The 24,168-nt window shown below is 40.3% G+C and overlaps 1 protein-coding gene across 2 annotated transcripts; it reads left to right on the top strand.

Annotated features, from left to right (window-relative positions):
- The first annotated feature begins 4,389 nt into the window (after positions 1 to 4,389).
- On the top strand, positions 4,390 to 16,535 carry ARL14EP (ADP ribosylation factor like GTPase 14 effector protein). Of its 2 annotated transcripts, XM_060766166.2 has the most exons (4): positions 4,390 to 4,521; positions 10,012 to 10,507; positions 12,315 to 12,445; positions 13,987 to 16,535. In XM_060766166.2, the coding sequence occupies exons 2-4, from the start codon at positions 10,085 to 10,087 to the stop codon at positions 14,213 to 14,215; spliced, it is 783 nt and encodes a 260-aa protein (XP_060622149.2). In that variant the 5' UTR covers positions 4,390 to 4,521; positions 10,012 to 10,084; the 3' UTR covers positions 14,216 to 16,535. The 2 variants fall into 2 exon arrangements, with proteins under 2 accessions (XP_060622149.2, XP_060622157.2); XM_060766174.2 differs by lacking the exon at positions 10,012 to 10,507 and having other exon boundaries at positions 4,394 to 4,521.
- The last annotated feature ends 7,633 nt before the right edge of the window (positions 16,536 to 24,168 follow it).

Here is a 24,168-nt window from a genome sequence, read left to right as displayed (position 1 = left end):
TTGGATGTCCTCCAATCCCTCATCCACTCCATCTTGCTGAGGTTGAAGACTCTCTTTTTGTGAGAAGATCGAGGCAAAGAAGGCATTAAGTAGTTCTGCCTTTTCCCTATCCCCTGTCTGCATTGCCCCATCTTCTCCTCGAAGAGGTCCTATCGCCTCCTTGTTTTTCCTTTTTCTACTGACATAAGAAGCCCTTTTTATTGTTTTTAATGTCCCTGGCAAGTCTGAGCTCGTTTTTTGCTTTAGCCTTGCGGACCTTTTCCCTACAGGTGTTGGCTATTTGTTTGAATTCTTCTTTGGTGATTTCTCCCTTTTTCCACTTCTTGTGCATGTCTCTTTTGTGTCTTAGCACAGTTAGAAGTTCTTTGGACATCCATTCTGGCTTCTTTGCACTTGTCCTATTTTTTCTCTTTGTTGGCACGGTTTGCAATTGCGCCTTGAGTATTTCACTCTTGTCCAAAACATCTGGAGGAGCAGTTTGCAAAGCTGCTCTAATATGATGAGTCCACTATACCATCTGGAAAGCTGCAGTTTGTTCATCTTAGTCAGGAGAAGGGGTTTGACTTTAGATACAAGATTCGTGGATATGATGTCTGTTTCTAAAATGTTCTTTTAAGTTGTTCCCAACCTCAAAGCCACAAGTGCTATTGGTTTGTGATTCCCATTATTGCCAGTCCACATGGCAGATAATCAAGGAAGTTTGACCATAGAAGCTGTCATTCAGTAACATCTGGGGACACAAACTACGTTTTGGTTTTGATCATGTCAAAAGCTAATTGGGGATACAGTTATAATGTATTTTAAAACACAAAGTTAAAAACTTGGTCTTATATGACATTTCCTTTAACCAGAAGCTGGCCACTTGGAGTGCCTCTGGTGTCGCTGTGAGAAGGTCTTCCATTGTGCATGTGGCAGGACTGAGACTGCATTGTACTAAGTGGTCTGTGGTTTGCTCTCCTCCACTTTGTAGTCCCATTTCTTAAGGTAAGCTCTGCATCTCGTAGTGCCAGAGCACAGCCTGCTCAGCACCTTCCAAGTCTCCCAGTCTTCTGTGTGCCCAGGAGGGAGTATCTCATCTAGTACACTGGGTAAAAACTAAAAAGTACCGACCACTATGAAAAAAAAATATAGTTGGCCATCCACGGATTCTCCAACCATGGCTTCAATGGCCCTTTGAAAATAACCATAAGGCTGATGTGGCCCTCAATGGAAATGGGTTTAACAGCCCTGTCATAAGGGAACAGAGGTTAAAATCAATAAGCAGAGTGTGAGGCTTTTAGATTAGTTTTTACTGGTGTATAGTATGTATTTAGTAAGGGGGGTTATAGGGGGGTTTTTTGTGGTTAGGGTGATTGTTTTAGGTTGAGTTCTGTTAGTTGTTGTCATTTAGTTTGTTAAGAAAAATGTTTGCATTGTTTTTATTGAGAGGGACATGATTTTAAAATTTGATTTTCCAATGACTGCAAGTCCCAAATGTCCTGTTTTCAGAGAGGCCTTGTTTGCCAGAAACTGCTGATGCATAGAGAAACCGGCTACAGGAAGAATGATTGTTTCCTGTTGTTCTTTGTTTGGTCAAGGATACAAGATGCAAGACAGTAATGCACCTTCTCACTCCCTATTTCTCACAGGCATGTAGAGAACAACTAGATAAGACCAACCTGTGGCTCCATAACTCGGGGTCAGACATTTGAACTGAAGTATTGTTATACATTTCTGCTGTTGAAAAAGATATAAGAGCCAATGAGATTCCACATTTGCTAGTTAAAAACCAATGAAATGATTGATTTTTTGAACACCAATCCAACTGTGCCTTCTGCTTTTAGTGAAAGTTATAAATACCAATGCAGTCTAACTTTAGGTGCGGCAAAACCCTATGATCACATTATATATGCATTTTGCTGTCTTGCTTTTGGCCACGCAATAAAATAGCATTTTTTCATTTTGAAGATTCAAATTTTGTAGTGTCCTTCCTCACCCTCCCCATTGGAAAAGTGGCTCCTGCTTTTCTGATTCGGATTTAAGGAGTCTTTTGGTTCTTTGCTCCTACATTTTAGGGGGGCTGGGGCTGCTGTTTTGATTTAATGTATCCCTCTATATATGTTTTTTATGGAATCCAAAAGTGGTGTGAATCTCAGGCATTATTCTTTTTGGAATTTTGAAATGCCTATACTTGCATGTTGTTGTTCATTCGTTCAGTCTCTTCCAACTCTTTGTGACCTCATGGACCAGCCCACGCCAGACCTCCCTGTCAGCCATCGCTACCCCCAGTTCCTTCAAGGTCAAGCCAGTCACTTCAAGGATACCAACCATCCATCTTGCCCTTGGTTGGCCTCTCTACCTTTTTCCATTGTCTTCTCTAAGCTTTCCTTTGTTCTCATGATGTGTCCAAAGTACTTCAGTTTTGCCTCTAATATCCTTCCCTCCAATGAGCAGTCGGGCTTTATTTCCTGAAGTATAGACTGGTTGGATCTTCTTGTGGTCCAAGGCACTCTCAGAATTTTCCTCCAACACCACAGTTCAAAAGCACCTATCTTCCTTAGCTCAGCCTTTCCTATGGTCCAGCTCTCACATCCGAAGGTTATTACGGGGAATACCATTACTTTAACTATGTGGACCTTCGTTGCCAGTGTGATGTCTCTACTCTTCACTGTTTTATTGAGATTGGACATTGCTCTCCTCCCAAGAAGTAAGCGTCTCCTGATCTCCTGGCTGCAGGCTGCGTCTGCAGTAATCTTTTCACCTAGAAACACAAAGTCTGTCACTGCCTCCACGTTTTCTCCCTCTATTTCTCAGTTGTTGTTGTTGTTCATTCGTTCAGTCGTCTCCGACTCTTCGTGACCTCATGGACCAGCCCACGCCAGAGCTCCCTGTCGGCCGTCACCACCCCCAGTCCCTTCAAGGTCAATCCAGTCACTTCAAGGATGCCATCCATCCATCTTGCCCTTGGTCGGCCCCTCTTCCTTTTGCCTTCCACTTTCCCCAGCATAATTGTCTTCTCTAGGCTTTGCTGTCTCCTCATGATGTGGCCAAAGTACTTCAACTTTGTCTCTAGTATCCTTCCCTCCAATGAGCAGTCGGGCTTTATTTCCTGGAGGATGGACTGGTTGGATCTTCTCGCAGTCCAAGGCACTCTCAGAACTTTCCTCCAGCACCACAGTTTCAAAAGCATCGATCTTCCTTCGCTCAGCCTTCCCTAAGGTCCAGCTCTCACATCCGTAGGTTACTACAGGGAATACCATGGCTTTGACTAGGCGGATCTTTGTTGCCAGTCTGATGTCTCTACTCTTCACTATTTTATCGAGACTGGACATTGCTCTCCTCCCAAGAAGTAAGCGTCTTCTGATTTCCTGGCCGCAGTCTGCATCTGCAGTAATCTTTGCTCCTAGAAATACAAAGTCTGTCACGGCCTCCACATTTTCTCCCTCTATTTTCCAGTTGTCAATCATTCTTGTTGCCATAATCTTGGTTTTTTTGATGTTTAGCTGCAGCCCGGCTTTTGCACTTTCTTCTTTCACCTTGATTAGAAGGCTCCTCAGCTCCTCCTCACTTTCGGCCATAAATGTGGTATCATCTGCATATCTAGGGTTGTTAATGTTTCTTCCAGCAATCATATAGGGTCTATGAAACCTAAATTAATTTAATATTAATTTTATATTAGACTTGGGTTCCATCTCCAAGATACTTCACTATGTATGAACAACATGCGTGCACAGATATTCCAAAATGATAACCCAATCCAAGTGCAGCAAAGCCGCCCTTGTTTTCTATGGACTATTGATTTTTGGAACTTCCGCTTCTAGGGCTCGAGAAGCCAAGCCGCGAGGCCAACCTCAAGCGGAAGTCGTTGAAGACCTGCTAGAACTATAACACGGAAAGGAGAGGTTTATCTGCGCATGCGCGTTAATCGCGTTCACTCGCAGAACTTCCTATCTACTCATCCCTCGAGATCAAAGAGATATAAGCAGTTCTTCGCAGCTCTCACTTCGAGTTCCGATTCGTCATTGTTTTTAGAATGATAAAGAAAGATAAAGACCTTCTAAAACAGGTATGGGCAAGCTTGGGCCCTCCAGGTGTTTTGGACTTCAACTCCCACAATTCCTAACAGCCTACCGGCTGTTAGGAATTGTGGGAGTTGAAGTCCAAAACACCTGGAGGGCCCAAGCTTGCCTATACCTGTTCTAAAAACAATCACAGACCTTGGTAGTTAAAGTGGTGCCAAGCGGCATTCATTCTAAAGTGCATTATATGAGTCTGCGGTGGGCTTGATGTCCAACTTTGCGCCATTCCTTCCTTCCAATGCCTCTCCTACGCAACCTTCTCTGGCTTGTTCCTACCCCGCACATGGAGGGTTCCACCAGCTGCGCTTGGGAACCGGAAGTGTTGTTTGGGAGCGCGTTTGCTTTGCCCCTCCCCTGTGGAAGGAGAAGCAGGAGGAGGCGGGCGCGCGGCGTCATGGCGGCTGTTGGGGAAGCGGCTCCGGCGTTCTCGGCGGGACTCAACCGAAGGAAGGCCTATGGCAAGGTCAGGGCCGGCGAGGGGGAGGCGCGGGGAGGAGGAGGCGAGGAGGCTCCCGAGCCAGGTTGCCCGTGGCTGTCGCTTCCAGCCGGCTCCCGGGAGCTCAAAGGCCCGGCAACCGTCGCGGGCTTGCTTGGCTTCTGAGAAGAGGGCGGTTTCCTTCGTGTGAAGAAGCACACTCTCACACAAGGGCAGGAAAGGCCGCCCTTAGTGCTTCCTATGCCGTCAATCATTGGGACAGCGGAACTGCTTTCTTCAGTGCCGGTTTCAAACTGCCTTAAACGATCAGTGTAAATGGGGCCTACCTCCAGTGTCATATAATCCATGGGCCAACAGGACACAGACTGAAAGCAGCTCAGAGTCAAACCCTTAATTAGAGATATACACTTCAGAGAGTATATGTCTAATTAAGGCCTAATAAAAGTGATTGTCTTTGAGAAGTTTCTTTTTTTTTAAGTTTCCTCAATTATGGACAGTTTCTGAATTCAGATTGTCTCATTTGACCTGGATTATAGGGCAGTGTAGATTTATATAATCCAGTTCAAAGCAGATAATCTGGATCCAGGAACTGGGATTATATGACACCTTCCAGACAGGTCCTCTATCCCAGGATCTGATCCCAGGTTTTGTGTTTATCCCAGATTATCTGTCAGTGTGGACTCATATATTCCAGTTTAAAGCAGAAAACCTGGGCTATAGAGTCTGTCTGGAAGAGCCCTTAGTTCAGCGGTTCTCAACCTGTGGGTCCCCAGATGTTTTGGCCTTCAACTTCCAGAAATCTTAACAGCTGGTAAACTGGGTGGGATTTCTGGGAGTTGTAGGCCAAAACACTTGGGGACCCACAGGTTGAGAACCACTGCCTTAGTTTGTCTTGAGGACCATAGTGCAGAAAATCCCACATTTTTCTTGTTTTGGAAGGAATGGAAGAGAGAGGACCCTTCCACACAGCCAGATAACTCAGAGTATCAAGGCACAAAATCCCATAATATCTGCTTTGAACTGGGATATCTGAGTCCATACTGCTATATATTCCAGTTCAAAGCAGATAATCTGGGAATTTATTCAGCTGTGTGGAAGGGGCCAGAGAGAGAATAATTTGTGACCTGAAGTTTTTAAGCAGTATATTAAGGATTATAATATTGATTGCAAAAGGCAGAAAATCTTGCATTTCCTTCAGTGCAGAGAGCTACTTAAGCAGTTTATTTAGGACCATATCAACAATGACAAAAGAAAGACAATCCTGGATTTTGTGGGAGGGAAATAATTTGGGGTCTGCAGTTTTTAAGATTTTTAAAACGACAATATTCATGATAAAAAGGCATTTCCCTCTGTATTTCCTGTTTTTACGATTGGGGAGAGAGAAAACAATTTGGGATCAGTTGTTTTTAAGATGTGTTCTTTTGAACAATAATATTAAGGATAAAAAGGCAGAAAATCCTGCAGCCCTAAGGGATGCATGGAACAGATAAAAGTGTCAAGGATCCTTGTTGTTCGTAATGTTGTTACAATACTGTTTACCATTTAGGTGATTTTTAATTAGACATGTTTTTATTTGGCTACCTAAATATATACGTCTAGCAGAGGGAATCATTTTTACTACTTTTTCCAGAAAGCTCAAGGTCCTGCCTCTCTCCATGATTTATTATTACAGCAATTGTGTCAGGTATTAGAAATATGTAAACTTTGCCACACATACACTGTTGAATAACACAATTTACTTGGTGGGTTTGGGGAATAGGAAACATTTGGCTCCCTGGGCCTTATTTGTATGCAAGACCCACCTGCCCTAGTCAGTGTGGTAAATGGTGGGTGATGATGAAGTTGCAGTCATCTGGGAGGGCACAGGCATTATATCTTAACTCGTGATGTAGTCAATTGCAAGAGTGTCCCTTGTATGTATTTCCTGTCATTAAATCATAATTGGGAAATAAATCAGATTTGATGATAGAGTGAATAAGGATATGTAAAACGGCTTTATTGGCTTGAAAATCAGTAAGTAGTAGTTTTTCAGAAACTGCACAAAGTAGTTTTCTTGAGTTATCAGTACACACCGTTGCTGTGAAACATTTTTTCAGTTACATAACTAAAGACTTTCTTACCTACTTGTCTGTCATACACTGCTTTTACTGGGTGTGAGACTAAATTTTATGGGTAGAACCAAAATATATTTTGCAACTACACCTGATAATGAACTACACCTGATAATGACTGGGGTTTGTTTGTTTTTTCCTTACCTTTTGCTTTTGCTTTTCTTTCCCTTCCCCTTCTCAAATGAGTGCTACTCAGATTAGTTGATGGCTTTGTCTGTTTAGCTTCTAAATACAGTTCCACTTGCCCCTTCAAAAGTATTGTTACAAATTGACAGTGTTGTAGCTGGAACATGAAAGAAGAAAAGTAGCAGCAGAAATGTTAGTGAAGGGCTCATAGGTGAAGGAGGAGGGCTGAAGCACATGACAGCTAATCCTAGTTCAGAGGACAGGAAGAGGATTCAGTGAGTGAAAGAATTTTTAAATAATTCATTGGTGGCAAATGGAGGAAGACAGTTGTGAGAGTTAGGGGAGAAAATATGTATTGAGTGTGGAATGAGTGAAAGAAAAAACAATCTGACATACAGTTATGATTCTATTTTTAGAACATGATAAAGTAACAACCATATTATATATTACAAAAATAAAATTCAGCTACTAATTACTGTGTTTAAACCTGAGTCTACCTAGTATTGGAGTAATCAGAGGGTATGCAAAGCTAATGAAAATATCTAGGACTATTTGGTATTCAAAATAGTAGATATTAGCCTATATTTCAAGATTGTGGTGGAGTACCCATACATCTTTCCAATTAAAGGTAAAGTGGCAATGTAAATCAGTATAGACCACATCTCTACAAACTAAAAAAAAAAATCCAAACTGGAATATGGGGGAGTAACATGTCTGTTCTCAGTAATAGAAAGTATGGTCTAGGAATGTGCTCCCCTCCCCTTCCCTTCTGCTCTGTTTTCTGTTGTGGCCAGTAAAGCAGCAGCTTCTCTCTTTTATTCTTTCCAGAAACAGCAGCAGTTGTTTCTTACTTTCTCATCAGCACCACTGGCCATATTTTTATTGGAACATCAATAGTTTATCTTTCTTTACACCTACATGAAATTGATGTGGCATCATTAACATGTCTTATTCTTAGTCACTATCATACTTGACTTTTATCGCATTCAACAAGCTTAAGATTCTACAACATTCACTGTTGTAAAATATTGCCAGTGATACCAGTTTCAATGTTCCTGTCATTTTAAAATGGGTCTTAGAATAGATACATTTTGTACAGCTGTTTTCTATTCCAGCTAGATTTAGATTGCTAATAGGTCTGCAGGTCTTGAAACTAGAAAGCTCTTGGTTAAATTTTGTTAGCAGTTGACATGACTGCCTTCTGCTTGTCTTGATCCAATCTGTCAGAATTTGTCACTTATAAATATAAAAAAAACTTGTGCCGAGCTGCGGAAATAAAACCTTTTTTTTCAGAATGTAGAACATTTATTGAGAAGGCTGGAATCTCTGCTGTTCTTTGTGACAGACTAGTGAATGAAAAATAAAGTTTCAGATGAGAAATTTATTTATTTATGACATTTATTTCCCGCTTTTCTCAACCCCAGAGGGGACTCAAGTTGGCTTTACACACAGGCAACTATTCAGTGGTTTAAAACAATGTACAATTAAACTAAACATTTTAAAGTAGAATTATAAAATGCTTTAAAACAGGCAATAATAAATATGACAAAATTAACATATTTCCTCAAAATCAATTTTAAAAACCAAAGTAAATGAAATAGGTTTTATTTAGGATTTTGAGGAGCCCTATATCTCTTGAATTTAAAGCTCTTCTAGACATATAAGAGACATCAAATGCAATTCAAGAAGCTGTAGCTGAAAAGGAAATTTAGTACAGACTTATACATGTATAGGAGCACTGATATGTGCTCATTCTTCCTTTGGTTTCTGACTTAAGAAATTTGAAATACCCATTAATAGTTGTCATAGAACTAGTTTTTTCAAGAACTCCACTAACATAATTTGTTTTGAATAAAACTTTGGCCTTTCAAAAAACAACATATATGGATGTGTACAATTCTAGTTTGTGGGGGGAAAGGCTATAGGTTTAGATAATTTTGCTTAATGGCTTGCTGCAAATTGCTGGCTTCATCAACTCATGCTTGGATAGTAACGTTTTGTGGATTGCTTTTTAAGAATTGCTAATTCAAATGGACTTAAGGCTTACTGCTCCTCTCCTGTTTGTGATGCAGAATGAAAATTATCTGAAAACTCATGCCTAGCACTCATAATAGTCCTTTGCATTTTACACTGGCATATTCAGCAAAGTATTATGAGATGTCTGTTCCCACTAAAGGATATTTTGCAGTTGCTGCCATACACACCCATTCGACTATAAATTGGATACTGAGAGGCGGAGCTTGGAGTCCTTTCCCCTGGATATCTATCAGTTTACATTTCAGATTATTACAATACTGTCATGTTTTGTCTTACATGTAAGTACAAGGCTGATTTTGTAACAATTAAAACTATTCAGGACCTGGTAACAGCTTCACCTTATAAGGTTAAACAAATAAGATTTCCTTTGTTAGAGGAAATCCCTAGATTCTTAATGCCAAGAACCAATGTAGTGAAAATATCCCATCAGTGCCTTAACAATTTTAGTAGTAAGCATTCTTAAGTATTCAAGAAAGTGGAAGGTTTGAGTCATTATAGCAATTTAAATAAGCCTGCACAACCTGTTGTCCCCCAGGTGTTTTGAACCTCAACCCCCAGAATTCCTGAACATCGGACAAGCTTGCTGGGGCTTCTGATGGCTTGATTCCCAAACACCTGGAGGACCACAGGTGCACTAAAACAACTGGGAGCAAGATTAATTCTAAACACTTCTAGATTTTAGTTCAAAATTCTACCAGCCTTAGGTTTCATATTCACTGTCAGAAATGTCACACCCCAAATCATGGAAGGATCACATAGGGCCCTTCCACACAGCTATTTAACCCTGAATATCAAGTCAGATAATCCACAATATCTGCTTTCAACTGGATTATCTGAGTCCACATTACTATATAATCCAGTTCAATGTAGATTTTATACAGGCGTGTGGAAGGGGCCAAAAGTCTACTATTTAAAAAGGGAATTGCTATTCCTGAAGGTTTCTGGGAATAGCAGTTTACCTCTTGGGAGAGAATGGGGACAGAAAAGGAAATGTGAGGCTGACCAAATAAAGTTGTGTGTCACATTCAGCTCCAGGTCAGCTCTTTCTCCATTATGAGATAAAGACGAAAGTTGCCAGCAAAAAAAAGAATGTTCATTGTATTTCAGCAGCATCCCTGAAAAAGTAATCAATTTAGGGAACATATTTCTTAAAACTTAATGTGAGCATTATTTTTTTGTTTTGAATCTGGTTGAAAAGAAAGGTATACAGCATGAATCTCACTTCCTTCACTGCTTTCTCCAGGCTAATCCTCGTAACTGCTGCTAAAGACGACAAAGACAAAACGTAGACAAATAAATTTTACTGGTCAAGTAAAATGGATCCGTGTTCAGTTGGAAATCAGCTGCAAGCTAGCAGTGATTGCCATAAAACATTCTTTACCTCTCAAACTGGCTTCAAGAATAAACAAGATTTTTCATCAACTGATCTAGTACTCCTTCAGCTTAGAACTGGGATAACCTTTACAGAGAACAACACGATCTGTTTCCATCATGCTAAAGTTTACCTTGATAGATATGAAGACTTGCAAAAGTCATGTTGTGATCCCTTTAATATACACAAAAAAATCTCAAGGAAAAACTTGCATGCAATTGACTTAAATGATGCTACTTTTCTAAGTGCCAAGTTTGGACGGCAGTTTATACCTGGCTGGAAGCTTTGTCCAAAATGTACACAGATAATAAATGGAAATGCAGAGGTTGATTCTGAAGACCGCCAGCAAAGAAGACATGATTCAGACGTATGTATATGGGACCTTTTTTCACCTATCTGAATATTGGCCTAAGATCATCAAACCTGTGCATACTTACTTGAGAATAAGCTCATTTGACAAAGCTGATACTTACTTTTAAGTAAGTGTGCCTATGGATTGTGCTGCAAAAAAGTAGAGCATCGCTAAAGCATTATGTTGAAATAAAAAAAAGTTAAGTAGTACTGACATATACATATGTTCATCTCTCTAAGACAAAGGACATGAAGAATATGTATGTTTAAAACAACCATCAAAGATGAAATCCTGCAAATGATCCTTTCATATAACTTCACAACATCTCAAATGCAATAATTGTCAGAGAAGAATTAATATATTTAGTGGCAAATGTCTTACAATATGTTACGCATGTCTGAATCAGCCTTAAGCAAGGCTAATGGTTTGTTTGTTTTTTATGGAAGACAGACAAGGACTTGACATGAGACTAAGGAGACTGTATCCATGTTCAGACAGTTATATCTCAGTTTAATAATCTATATGCACAGTTTTGTCTGTGCATGCTGCTCCTTTGTTTGAGCTTGCAAACAAATCAGGAAGTCTTCACTTAACTGCAGTTTTGTCTTTTTTCAAAACCAAGAAGCTGGTTAATTTTAAATTAGCTTTGTTTTACTATCTTAGTTTGTTCCAACAGTATTCACTACATTTTCCGCGTTTAGATGAAATAGAAATGAATGACATACTAAGTATTTTCAGGAATGTTCAGCTACTCATTGTATGCCTATCTTAATTCCTTTAAACAGACATGATCAACCAAACACTATGGGTAGAAACAATCCATAGCAATGCAGAGAACTGCATAGCACTACGGACAATTTCACCTTGCCTTGTGAAAACAACGATGCTTAATAAGCACATTTAGAAGCTTGAAGTTGATAAAACAAATTGTACTAGTTCAAACTGTAGAGGCAGGAAAACGTTTAAAAATTCCCATGTGTCAAATGCTCTCTGCAAGTATAGAGAATATGAGAAAGAAGATTTCAAGCCTTGCAGCACCTTGGTGTCTTAGTGTTCTGTTGCAAGGTATATTTCAGAAACGAGAGCATTTAGAAACACAATCTACCACTTAAAGTTAGTGGCTCATCATCATTGTTATAAGATTTGAAAGTGGGGGGAAACTCTTAAAAGCAAGGAACACGGTGGCAGAAGACTTACATCTTTGAATCTGAAGTTATTTTCCAGTGTTGCAGAGTTCAGTTTTCACAGACTAAATATATTGAAAATATACAAGTTACATTAGAGGAAGAGGAAGTAAAGTATTGTATTTTACTTATTAGTGGTTCTGAATTTCCTTTTCTAATTAATGAGTACGTAGGATATAATAATTCCCCCAAAATAATCAGTTCCATAAAAAACTCCTGGGGGGAGCATTCTTTGCCAGCATTACTCCTTTAAACCCTTTTATGAACAACTTAGAGGCATAAATTAATAATCTCCTGAACAGAAAAAATAAGAGTGTGCATGAAAGAGAAAGTGCTATCTAATTGCATCTTTGTACCACATTACTGTATGTAGGGACTGTTTATTTACATTTGTATAGAGCCCAATGTTCATATACTTTGATCTAGTATTTCATGACAGATCCCCAATTTATGTCACTTCACCACATAATTCATGTGCTCTGCAGCTGAAAGTAATTTCATTTAGTAAGAGTTAGAACAACATGGGCTAAGCTTTGGCCTTCCCTTTTTTGTGTTATGTCACAACTTAATTAGCAGTGGTTAACATAGTAAGTGTTGTTGTTTCTGGTTCAAATGTATTTGTGTCTATATTTGTTCAGGGGCGTACAGCTAAAGCCTTGAAATCCTTACAGTTTGCTAATCCAGGACGACATACTGGATTTGCTCCAGAAACAAACAAAAGAGAAAAAAGAAGACTCCAAGCAAAAAGCACATCCGTTAATTCAGATAGGTATGTTGGGGTTTTTTTTTTCCATTACTTACATTTGCCCTTGCTTTCATGTATTCCAGATTTGCTTGAAGAGACAAAATCTTTCCTTTTCCATTTGAGTGCATGGAAAAACTGATGAAAACAAAATGACATTGTATCACCACTTACAGCCTCAAAACATTTTACATATATTATTTCAAATATATATTTCACAGAACAGCTACAATATACCTAATTCAGTTTTCTATCTTAAAATGGGTAATAAATAAATCCGTTTTGCAACTTGGATAAATTACACAATTTATGGTAGTTTCACACAAGTCATAGCAGTAAAGTTGATACTAGTTGGTTTTTCCCCAGAGATAACAGAATAAACCTTCCTTCAACCTCTGGAAACTGCAGTAATATTAGATGAACAAAGGTGAACAAGGAGTGAAGTTTATTCACAATGATTTGATTAAACAATAGGATTATTAACACATCTGAATAAGTGAAGTGTTTTCTGCTATTACTGGGCTTCTAATGACTTACTTCAAGTAATATTGCCTTAACCAAAACAGATTCCACGCTTAACGACTCTTGTTCACCATAATTACGAGTTTTGTCCTCTCAGAAGAAATGACTGCATTGTCAAACATAGAAACAATGCTTGCATCTCTCTTTCCCTCTCCTCTCCTCAAGATATTGACAATTAAACTAGGGGCTCTTTCACACAGCCCTATATCCCAGAATATCAAGGCAGAAACTCCCACATTATCTGACTGTGGACTCAGATAACCCAGTTCAAAGCAGATATTGTGGGATTTTCTGCCTTGATATTCTGGGATATAGGGCTACGTGGAAGGGCCCCATATTTTATTAATATGAATTGCTTAGTCCCAAACCACTATAGGGGGGGGGGGGAATGCCTTTTAAGATTGGTTCTAGCTGAATAATTAAATGAATTTAATAATACAAGAGCATCAAAATATTTGCTTGATAGTCTTTCTGGATTAACTGAACTGAATTTTAAATGTGTTTAGGATTACAGCCAGAAGACTTGTGTTTTGATTTTATCTTAAAAGATTTAACAGGAAGACAGACCTTTGATTTGAATTGTTTTATACTCAACAAACACAGAAAATATATGTAATTGCTTTATATTTATTTACATTATTCCTCATATTTGCATATGGGTCTATGTGTAAGAAGAAACATGGGTTCATGATGCAGTGCAAAATATTTGGTATATAGTATATTGATCCATATAATGAAACAATTCCCTATACTACAGAAGCCACATGAAAGAAAAGCAGGTGTATTCATTGGAGAGACTCCATAGTACTTGTACAAAAATAGCTTATATGAACATTAACATCTATGTAGACTCACATCTTGGAGACGTAATATATAAGAGATGTAATATATGTCTGTCTTTTAGTTTTTATCCCCTATTACTTTTGATATAAGACAACTAGACAAAGTGAATTACCGTCTCAGAAGTTTTAAGCAGATTATCATTCAGGAAAATAAAGAGTCAAAACCCTCAGATTGCTCTTAATTGTACCTTCTTTCTTCTTCAGGCAGGTAATACCCACAAAGAGCAAAGTGTATGATAGCCAAGGATTCCTGATTTATAGTGGGATAGACCTTTGTGACTGTCTCGATGAAGATTGCCTAGGATGTTTTTATGCCTGTCCAAAGTGTGGCTCCAGCAAGTGTGGACCTGAATGCCGCTGTGATCGGAAGTGGCTATATGAACAAATCGAGATTGAAGGAGGAGAAATTATACGGAATAAGAAAACGGGATAGCTTGCAAATTTCATCTGAGTTTGATGGAACAATATTACATAGGTTTTTGCATGTAAAAATACACTGAAGGTGTTTAGAGTTCCAGTTATATCAACACTCAGGGTCAGAGTTAACTGTACCTATCTAAAGAGAAAGAAAACTAGATTAAAGATTATTCATGGACAAGTACATTGATAAGAGTAGTACAGTATTAGCCGTTCTTGACCTAGACTCTGTAGAGCAGACTTTTTTCCACACATCTCCCTTCCTTTGTAAGAAAAATCTGAGAACACCATATTCAAAAATGTGCTGGCTATTTTATCGGCCATAAATAGTGTTGCAAATTGTAGACTGGTAATATGGTCATGCTGTTGCTTCATGGGCAGAAGATAAGAATATAAAATTGTTAAGATAATAGGATCTTTTTTCAGGAAGAAATACAATAATTGACCTCTTTTGGAAGCAAAATATTTGCATGTGTTAATCTGCAAGAGAATTAACTCTGTCCTGTGCTTTCAACAGTATGTTATTGTTTGCTGTAAGTCCCGTCCCGTCCCATTCCCCCCCCCCCCCCCAGGGTGTGTGTGTGAAAGTGCCAAGGATATAAACTCAACCAGCATTTCTGTTACAGATTTTTTTGTGGAAATTACAGTTAAGTCTAGGGTGAAATATTAATCTCTACTTTTGAGAAATATGTGTGTTACTTACATGTAAAAGCACATTTTAGAAGGGGAGGTCTTCTAAACTAACTGTTATAACTTATACTTTTCACAAGGGCAAAAACAATGTACCTTTCCATAGAGTTTATTCAATTGCTATTAAGTTGCATCTTCCTTGCTAGGCGCCCACATTCAGAGGTTAAGAGTTTCAAAAGTGGCAGGGGCACATTGTCGACTGTGAATAAGAGTTCTCATTTGTTTGTATGATTGCTGTATGCCTTTGAAATTATTGTTGGCATATAATGTATAGTTTGCTTTAAAGATTATTCTGGTGCTTGATGTGACTTTACCCATGACTGTGGCTCCAGCCCAAGAATGTATCCAGTTACTATTACACACCTAGGAAAGCAAAAGCATCATACATAACAAACAAGTATTAACACTAGTGGTGTTTTGCCTCTGAAAAGGAAGGGCAGTGAGATCGAATCCCTTGCCTATATCATACAGTTCCATAGATGTTCTGATTTGCACATGGCAAGGTATACCTTGTCTGCCATGGAAATGTTTTCTTTATGTCCATGAACTCTGCAAACACTGGAGGATATATGTAAAGTAAGTATGCTCTTATTTTATGTAGAAACCACTTTTCTGTCAACTATAACAAAATGTGATCAATCAGTACTAAAATTCATTTGCTCTTGGATGTATTTTAAATAAATAAAGTATTACAATTCCTTGGCTCAAATTATTTCATATCTGACTGAAGCAGGCCACAGCCACTGCAAAATTGTTTCATAAAAGGTTCACAGTATGCATGCTTATTAAATTTTTAAACAGCTCAGCTTGGCATCTCATTTTAATAAAGAGAACATTTTGCTTCCTATCGAAATTGATCCAAAAGCCATAATAATACTGTTACTGGGACCAACCAAAATGTCACATATTCATTACTGCTTTTGGATTTTTTCCTCCAATAGACAATCACAGCTACCTGCAATTTATGTATATCCAGATCACTTGCAGGCTTAGTTTTTCCAGATGTTTAAATGAGTTTAAACCATTGATTCTAAAACTGCTCCTCCAGATGTTTGGACTTCAGCTCTCACAATTCCTAATAGCTGGTAAACTGGCTGGGATTTCTGGGAGCTGAAATCTAAAACACCTGGAGGAGCAGAGGTTGAGAAACACTGATTTAGAATGTTTTAACAAAACTTTGCTTGTGCTCATGAATTTCAAATAGTATGCAACAGAGGTCTTATAGCTATGTACAAAAATGCCCATCATTGAAACCTCAAAGGCTGCTTAATTGTTGGCAAGATAGTTGAACAGATGTAATTTTACTCTCCCTGGGAAGGAGCAAAAGCAAGAGTGTGATAAAGTATTTAAAGGAATAATTTTAGTTCTTTGAAAATTGTTAAACACTTAATTACCAAATGCCTGTTTGCAAGTTATACTTTGTGATACATTATAAAGTCCTCTTGAGCCTATTTCTTTGTGTTTATGTTGACATCTGTGGTTGTTAGTGATTGAAAATTAATTCAAATAGTCTTCATAAATTTGTTGCATAAATTTACTTTAAATGCTGTATTCTGCCATCAATTGTAACACAGTCAAAGGAATGTTTGACATGTCTTAATATTTGACTCCTGTCTAAAATTAATAAAATAGGTTGCATTCGTATACACACCTCTGAGAGTACGTTCTGTGATGGTGGATAATAGAGAAATGATATGTTCAGTGGTAGCAATGATTCCCAACTTTGGTTTTCCAGGAGCCTTAACTGACTTTGCCAAAAGGTGTACTGAGAACTTAAGTTTAACACATCTGGAGGACCAAAATTTAGAATCGTGATATAGAGAAAACCTGCTCTACTAACATGAAATAATTTGTTGGACATACTTGGAAACAGGCAATATCAAGTAAAAGCCAGAATATTTTTATTTAACCAGTCTTCAAGAAGAGTAAAGATTAATATATTTATGCCATTTATCTGATTAATGTAGTGCTTATTATTCCTCATATTTTTAATCTGACTGAAGTTTATCCTGATACATCTTTTTTCTGATCCTACCTCATGTTGGTGGTAAAAGGAAAGTAATGGAGATATTATATATTTTATATACGATGCACAAGATAACTAGGTCATCAACCCCAGGAAGGTTCAGAAAGATTTGGGGGGGGGGGGGGGGTTGTAAAAGTTTTAACAAAAACTTCCTCCAAAAAGCCACAACAGCAGTCCCCTTGAATGTCTTAACAGTGTGTCTATATGACACACAATTAACCACATAACTTCAACTTAGCACAGATTTATACTCTTACTTTAGTCCTCTTTGCAGATTCAATAATTTCCATTATTATTGGACTCACTAAATGACTGGCTTCTAAGCTTTCTGATGCTGAACACTGCATTCTGAGAAATGTAGTTTAGGGCAAAGCCTTTTTCTCTGCCACAAACTACTTTTCCCAGAATGCCGTGTTCTCAGTCTCCTACCCAACTCTGCTAGTCCCGCCCCCAGCTGCACTTCCTTATGGTAACCAGCAGCCTCTGTCTTAAAAACACACAATGCCCCCTTGACTTTACCAAAGTTGCTGAATGCTTATTCTGGAAATTAAACTGACTTTGAGAGGCATCTGAATATTACAGAATCTTTAAAAAAAGATTGGTGATTTTCGATTTTAAAACCCCTTCCTGCATGTTTCTAATACCAATTTGTATGCACGAATTTAATAAATTTCATACAACTTACAAGGAGTAACAATTTTGCACATCCCTTGCATCATGCCATATTGATTTTAGTGGATGAGAGATATTGCACCATTGTATATGATGTGGTTTACTTCTGAACAAAAAACATGAATAGGATTTTATTTTTAAAGATGCCTCCAGTTGGACTAATTTCAGTGGGTAAAAGGTCCAATTTCAGTAGAAATGCTACAACTAATAATTGATGTGCCGTCGCGCCTGGGGCTATAGAGAAAGAGGCATGGACGTGACTTCTTTCCCCAGGGGATTGCTTCTTGCCCTCCTTTAGGGAAACTGGAACTCCCAAGGACCAGAACACAACAGTTAACTCGAAATGGTGTTTATTGTTGACAATTAGTTCTTTCTTTGACACAAACGTGATGTTTCAACAGGGAAAAATGCTTTACAAACTCTAAAGTCCAGGGTCCTAGGAGTAATAAGCTGAGAAGCTTTTCCTGTTCCCTCTCTCTCAATGGTTGTGGATGCCGGAGCAAACCACAACCCCAGTTCAGTGGCCTAAGTTGAAGGACAAGACCTTCCTATGGTGCCAAAGAACCGGTGTGAAGGCGCCTGAGATCTTCACAGTGTCGTTCAGGGGGTTTGAACATAAAGTATAAGACTCAGGTAAAAACCTAAGAGTTGGTAGTAAAAAATGCCTTGACCAGGGGCTTTTGGGCCAAGCTTTTGGACACGTCCATCCAATGAGTCTTTTACTGAGGTAAAAAAAGGTGAGGGAGAAACCTTCTCTTTCTCCCTTGGAAGGGGCGGAGCCTAAACAACTGAACTGATCAGGGGAAGTCATATTTTTACTACTCTGCTCTTCTTCACGGTAACCATGCTTGGATTTCTTGGCATTCTTCTTTTTAGCTTCTGGAGTTGGTGAAGGGGAGGGAGAACGCTTCCTTTTCTTATAGTTCCGTCCCTTCTTGACCTGCCGGTCTGAATCAGGGCTGTTAACCTCATCAGTGAAAGTTTTGGCAGATATTTTCTTCCTACGTGAGACAGGACTCTTTTCATCATTGACTTGCCCTTGAAGCATGTAGTATTCTCCCGTTTCATAATGCGGCCATTTGTACTCTATCAGGTTTTCTGCTGGAAAGTAGCTAAAGCTAAGATCTTGGCTTGAAGTTTCACAACTTTGTGAACTGTCCCCTGAGCCCATTCGTCGTCTTTTAGATGGTTGGCTGCCATCGTTTGAATTTTCTTCAGTAACATCCTTGAGGGACTGGGCTCCAGGTGTGGCCGGGTCGCTGTCACGCATCCGTGGGGACAGAACGGCCGTCATCACCGCCAACGGCTGTGGCGAGAAAGGTCCACCATCGGCCTCTTCTTTCTCCTCCGCACACGCAGTGGCTGGTTCGGCGTAGTTGCTGCTGAAGAGGTCTTCTACAAACTGGGTGATCTGAGTCTTCACCTTTGGATCCTTCAGCATCCTCCTTCTTAAGGACAGGAGACAATGAAGGGAAACATCTCTGTTGTTGGGTAGAGATGGTCTTTCCGGCTTGAAAGGTAAAGGTGCTATCCAATTACCTTGGAGGTCTTGAGTGACTTGGTGGTTCATCATCTCAAGGAACTTCTGTTCATCTTTAGACAAGGCTGTTTGCTCATCTCTCTCTGTGACTTCGAAGATGGAAGAATAATCAGGCATTACTCCCTGGCAACAAACTGTGATGTGGCTGGCACATCCTTGCATTAGTGAAGGTCTTTTAGTGACAGGCTGGAACAACTTGTTCAGGCAGACTGGGCCTAACACCGTCCATCCTAAAGGCAACTTCTGGGCAATGGGTGATCCCTTAGGACCTTCAATCTGTTTGCTAATATGGAACAGTATGGGGCAATCTGCGCCGATAAGCATGACGATGTCTGTTTCCAAGTCTAGAGCTGGAATTAGATCTTGGATGCCTTTGAGATGAGGATGGGCTTGAACCACCTCCTTTGTGGCTATTTGTTCTTTGTTCCTGGGGTTGCATTCTATAAGGTCAGGAAGTTCGTAACTGGCCTTTTGTCCAAAGGGTGAAATTTTGAACCTAGTTGCAACTCTGCCACACATCTTGTTCCTTCCAGAGCAAGTGGATATGGTGTATTGCACTGTCTTGGTGTAAAGGTCGAACATGTCGAAGAACTCTGGGGTTGCAAGCGATGCATCACTTTGGGCATCCAGGGCGATGTAGACCTTTTTCCTATTCCACGGCTGCTTGTCTGGATACACTTCTGCCAGGCAGATTGGATGACAAATCCTGGGCTTGATGTTATTTTGGCAAAGCTTGGTACAGGCAACGGCAGGAGCCTTGAGGGCTACTTGAGGTTCTGTAGGCTTTTGGTCCTTCACTTCTTTGATCTCTTCTTTGACAGGGGACTTTGACTTGGCTTTGAATTGAGGGAAATCAAAATTGTGCATTGCAGAGCAATGCTTGAGGCTGTTGCAATGTTGACATTTCACCTTTTCTTTACAGTCTTTGGAGAAGTGAGTAGTGGAGCCGCAACATCTGAAGCACACCTTGGCCTTTTGAACTATTTGAAGTCGCTCTTTATAGGGCTTCTTCGCGAACTCTCTGCATTCAGCTAGGCTGTGTGGCCTCTGATGAATGGGACAGGTGATGCTGCTGTTGCCAACTGGTTGAACTGAAGATAGAGGAGTAGTGTCTGTCATCTTGACACTCAAGTTCCTTTTAAGTTCTTTGCCCTGCACTTTGTCTTTTTTGGAGGTCTTTTCAGGCTTTAGGCCTTGGTACAAAGCGGGAAGACCTGTTTGAGGGTCATTCCTCTCACGGGCTGCTCTGGTGACAAAATCCACCAAAAAGTTGAAGGGCGGGTATACATTTGCATTTGCCTCCTTGTACTTGAACACCTCTTTCCCCCAAGCTTCTCAAAGGGGAAAGGGAAGTTTGCAGAGAATGGCACTCTGCGACATGTGCTGATCCAGACATGCCAATCCTGGCAGCTCTGGATTTCCTTTGGCTGAAGCTAGCTCTAACAAAAGATCACTGAAGTCCCAAAGCTGTTTGTAATCTTTCATCTTCAATGATGGGAACCTGTTGAGTCGATCCATGAGGGACGCTTCTATCTCAGTGCTCGAACCGTAGCGCTGGTCCAAGCGAGACCACGCTGTGGACAATGCTTTTTGAGGGTCTGACACGTGAGCAGCATAGAGCCTCTTTACTTGCTCGGCTGAGCTGGATCCAAGCCACGCCATAAGAAAATTCTTCATCTGCTTCTAATTTGAAATCTCGGATGGCCCTCTTGAAGGTAATTTTCCACAGAAGGTAGTCGTCTGGCCGGTCGGTGAATTTCTGGACGCCTTTGTCTCTGATATCTCTTCTGGGATTTCGCAGGAGGAAGCCCAGTTGTGAATCCGGTGTGTAGGGATACATCTGAGGAGTCTGCTGTGGTGTGACAAAGTCAATGTTCTTCGGTTGAACACGTCTCGTTATGATGGTAGGAGATGTTGAGTTCAGCAGATTGCTCGCAGGCAGCGCCTCTGAAGCTTTAATCTTCAGCGATGAAACAATTGGCTTGGTATGCAGGGATGGATGTGGTGGCTCACTCCCGGCCATGCCTTGCCAATCTGAGAGAACATCTGGATCCTGCTGAAAGACGTCATCCTTTTGTTCCCACATAGACAGGTGGTATCTCTGAGGCTTAATTACAGGGATGGACTCTGACAGAGACGATGGCACCCTCCCGGCCGTGCTTTGTTGAACTTTAGGGGAATTGGCTGGCTTTGAAGTAGCGAACACTGAAACAGGTGAGCAATCTTCAAGATGATCAAAGGAGACATGACTCTGCACTACAGGTGGTTCCAGTTGCAGGTGTGCTGAAACCTTTGCAATAGACTCTTGTGTTGGCAGGAGGCTAAGGTTTTCTTGAGTTAGCTCCTGTGATAGAGCTTTGGCTAAAACATTGGCCCTGGCTATCTTTTGTGCTGTGTCTCTTTTTGCTTGGAGCAGATCTAGGTCCCGCTGTAGCGTATCCTGCTTGGCCTTTGCCACTGCAAACTCTATTTCTCTCTGGGCCTTAGCCTGTGCTAAGTCAGCTTCCTGTTGAGCTCTCGTCTGTGCTAAAAGCAATTCCTGCTGGGCCTTAGCCTGTTGAAGGAGGAGCTCCTCCTCTTCGAAGGCGAGGCCTTGCTTAGCCATCTCAGCAGACGCCTCTGCTTCTAAAACCTCTTTCCTTATTTCTAAACGAATAGCCTCTCTGCTATAATATGCTGCTTTGGAAGATGTGCTAAGAAAGGAATGTGCAGATTGGGAGGCACTGCTATGCCTAGATGAATGTTTGGATCTAAGGCTAGCGGCCCTAGGTAGAAGCTTGAGCAGACTGGAACTAAGGCTTACACATGGGGAGCCTTGAACCTTTTCCTCTGCACCTTTGAAGGAGGAACTAGGCTCTAGTTCAAATAAAACCGCTCTGTAGTGCCTCATCTCTTCTTGCATACTAAAGGAAATTTCTTTAGCCCTCTCTAAAGCCTCGGGGGTATTCATCTTGTTCAGAACATCAATTATTTGTTCTGCAATAACACCACCATCATTGAAGGCTTTTAGAAATTCTTGTCTAAGAACCTCCCTTTCTTTTGGGCAAGTGGATGATTTCATTGAATTTGCTAAAGTGGGTAGGCTCTGACAAATTTTCTTGAATTTCTGTGAAAGTTGGTTTTCCTGACGCACAAGACAGGACATCGCCTTCGGTGTCGGATGCCTTTCTCTGACAGGGTGGGGGGATTTTGCCCTCACTTGTGGGACCTCCAAGTTATGGCTTGCCATAATGCAAAATACAAAATAAACTTATACCACACTTTAAATAGTATAAGTGCAATACAATTTAAGCATACAATTGAAAAGCACACAAAAATGCATTGCAATCCTTTGAAAAGAACAATTACAACAGCTGCCACCTCTTTAAAAGGTAAAACTTGCTTTGTTTAGCCTGTTGAAAGCACTTAGCAACAGTTGCTAGGCAGATTTTGAGCCTGACTGCTACTGAGGGAAAGACGGGCCTAGCCTGCTTCTGAGGGAAAAACAGGCTTCACTTGAGTCCCGGCTTGATCTGAGGCCTTGGCTCACTTCCATGCCGCAGGGCCTGACTTGCTTTGTGAAGGGAAGACAGGCTTTACTAAGTTTCTAGGCCACAGGGCCTAACTTGCTTTGTGAAGTGAAGACAGGCTTTACTTAGTTTCTAAGCCACAGGGCCTAACTTGCTTCTAGGGCCTGGCTGCTGCTGAGGAAAAGACAGGTTTGTGGCTTGCTTGAGTCCCCGGCTTGATTTGAGGCCTGGAGGCCCTTCTTTTTGGCTTTCTTTTTCTTTAGGCTTGGCAAAAGAAAACCTTTGGCGAGATTTGCTTGCTAGTTCTTCTTTTACCACTTTAACTGGTCATTTTTACTACTTCTTTAAGTAGGCTTTTTTACTACTGATCAAGGGAAGTCATATTTTTACTACTGTGCCGTCGCGCCTGGGGCTATAGAGAAAGAGGCATGGACGTGACTTCTTTTCCCAGGGGATTGCTTCTTGCCCTCCTTTAGGGAAACTGGAACTCCCAAGGACCAGAACACAACAGTTAACTTGTAATAGTGTTTATTGTTGACAATTAGTTCTTTCTTTGACACAAACGTGATGTTTCAACAGGGAAAAATGCTTTATAAACTCTAAAGTCCAGGGTCCTAGGAGTAATAAGCTGAGAAGCTTTTCCTGTTCCCTCTCTCTCAATGGTTGTGGATGCCGGAGCAAACCACAACCCCAGTTCAGTGGCCTAAGTTGAAGGACAAGACCTTCCTATGGTGCCAAAGAACCGGTGTGAAGGCGCCTGAGATCTTCACAGTGTCGTTCAGGGGGTTTGAACATAAAGTATAAGACTCAGGGGTAAAAACCTAAGAGTTGGTAGTAAAAAATGCCTTGACCAGGGGCTTTTGGGCCAAGCTTTTGGACACGTCCATCCAATGAGTCTTTTACTGAGGTAAAAAAAGGTGAGGGAGAAACCTTCCCTTTCTCCCTTGGAAGGGGCGGAGCCTAAACAACTGAACTGGGGAAACAAACCAATTGGTGCACAACAACAATAAATTGACAGCTATAGTAACCAATGAAATTTAACTATACATGTACAAGGTAGACAGAAATAAAATGGCAGTTTAAAATCCTGCAACTAACAGTTCTAAATATATGTGCCGCCACATGCGCCATCACAATTGATTAAATTTAACTGTAAATATCAAGTTTGTTAACAACTCAAATATTTTAGTTAATGGACTGAAGTCTGACAAAACAGTTCCTGGGATGTTAATTGAGGCATTGCAGTTTCCATGATATTAACATTTTCAGTTGAGAATAAAACTGAATCATACCTTCCAGGTCTCCTTAGCCTTATATTTGAGCAATTAATATCAGATGATACTCCTATATGTAACACCTAATATCCATGTTTTTTGCAAAGAATTGTGTTTTACAAATAACTGCTAATTGTTTCTTATACCTTTCCCGCTTCTCTCATAATCTGATTCTTGAATGCAGTGCTTAATCTTCTCAGACCGCTGGCTTTTCGGATTCATAAAATGCAATTATTGCTAACACTACCAAAAGAGCAA

This window comes from Anolis sagrei, chromosome 1 (genome assembly GCF_037176765.1).
Source record: "Anolis sagrei isolate rAnoSag1 chromosome 1, rAnoSag1.mat, whole genome shotgun sequence".
NCBI classification, from domain to species: Eukaryota; Metazoa; Chordata; class Lepidosauria; order Squamata; family Dactyloidae; genus Anolis; species Anolis sagrei.
Note: the sequence above shows the minus strand (reverse complement) of the source record. Positions and strands in the feature narration are given on the sequence as shown.

What these genes read in the sequence shown, in the direction of transcription:
- ARL14EP (XM_060766166.2), top strand. Translation starts at nt 10,085, where the DNA reads ATGGATCCGTGTTCAGTTGGAAATCAGCTGCAAGCTAGCAGTGATTGC. An exon ending in AAAGAAGACATGATTCAGAC is followed by an intron (nt 10,508 to 12,314) that starts GTATGTATATGG and finishes ATATTTGTTCAG; the next exon opens with GGGCGTACAGCTAAAGCCTT. An exon ending in ACATCCGTTAATTCAGATAG is followed by an intron (nt 12,446 to 13,986) that starts GTATGTTGGGGT and finishes TTTCTTCTTCAG; the next exon opens with GCAGGTAATACCCACAAAGA.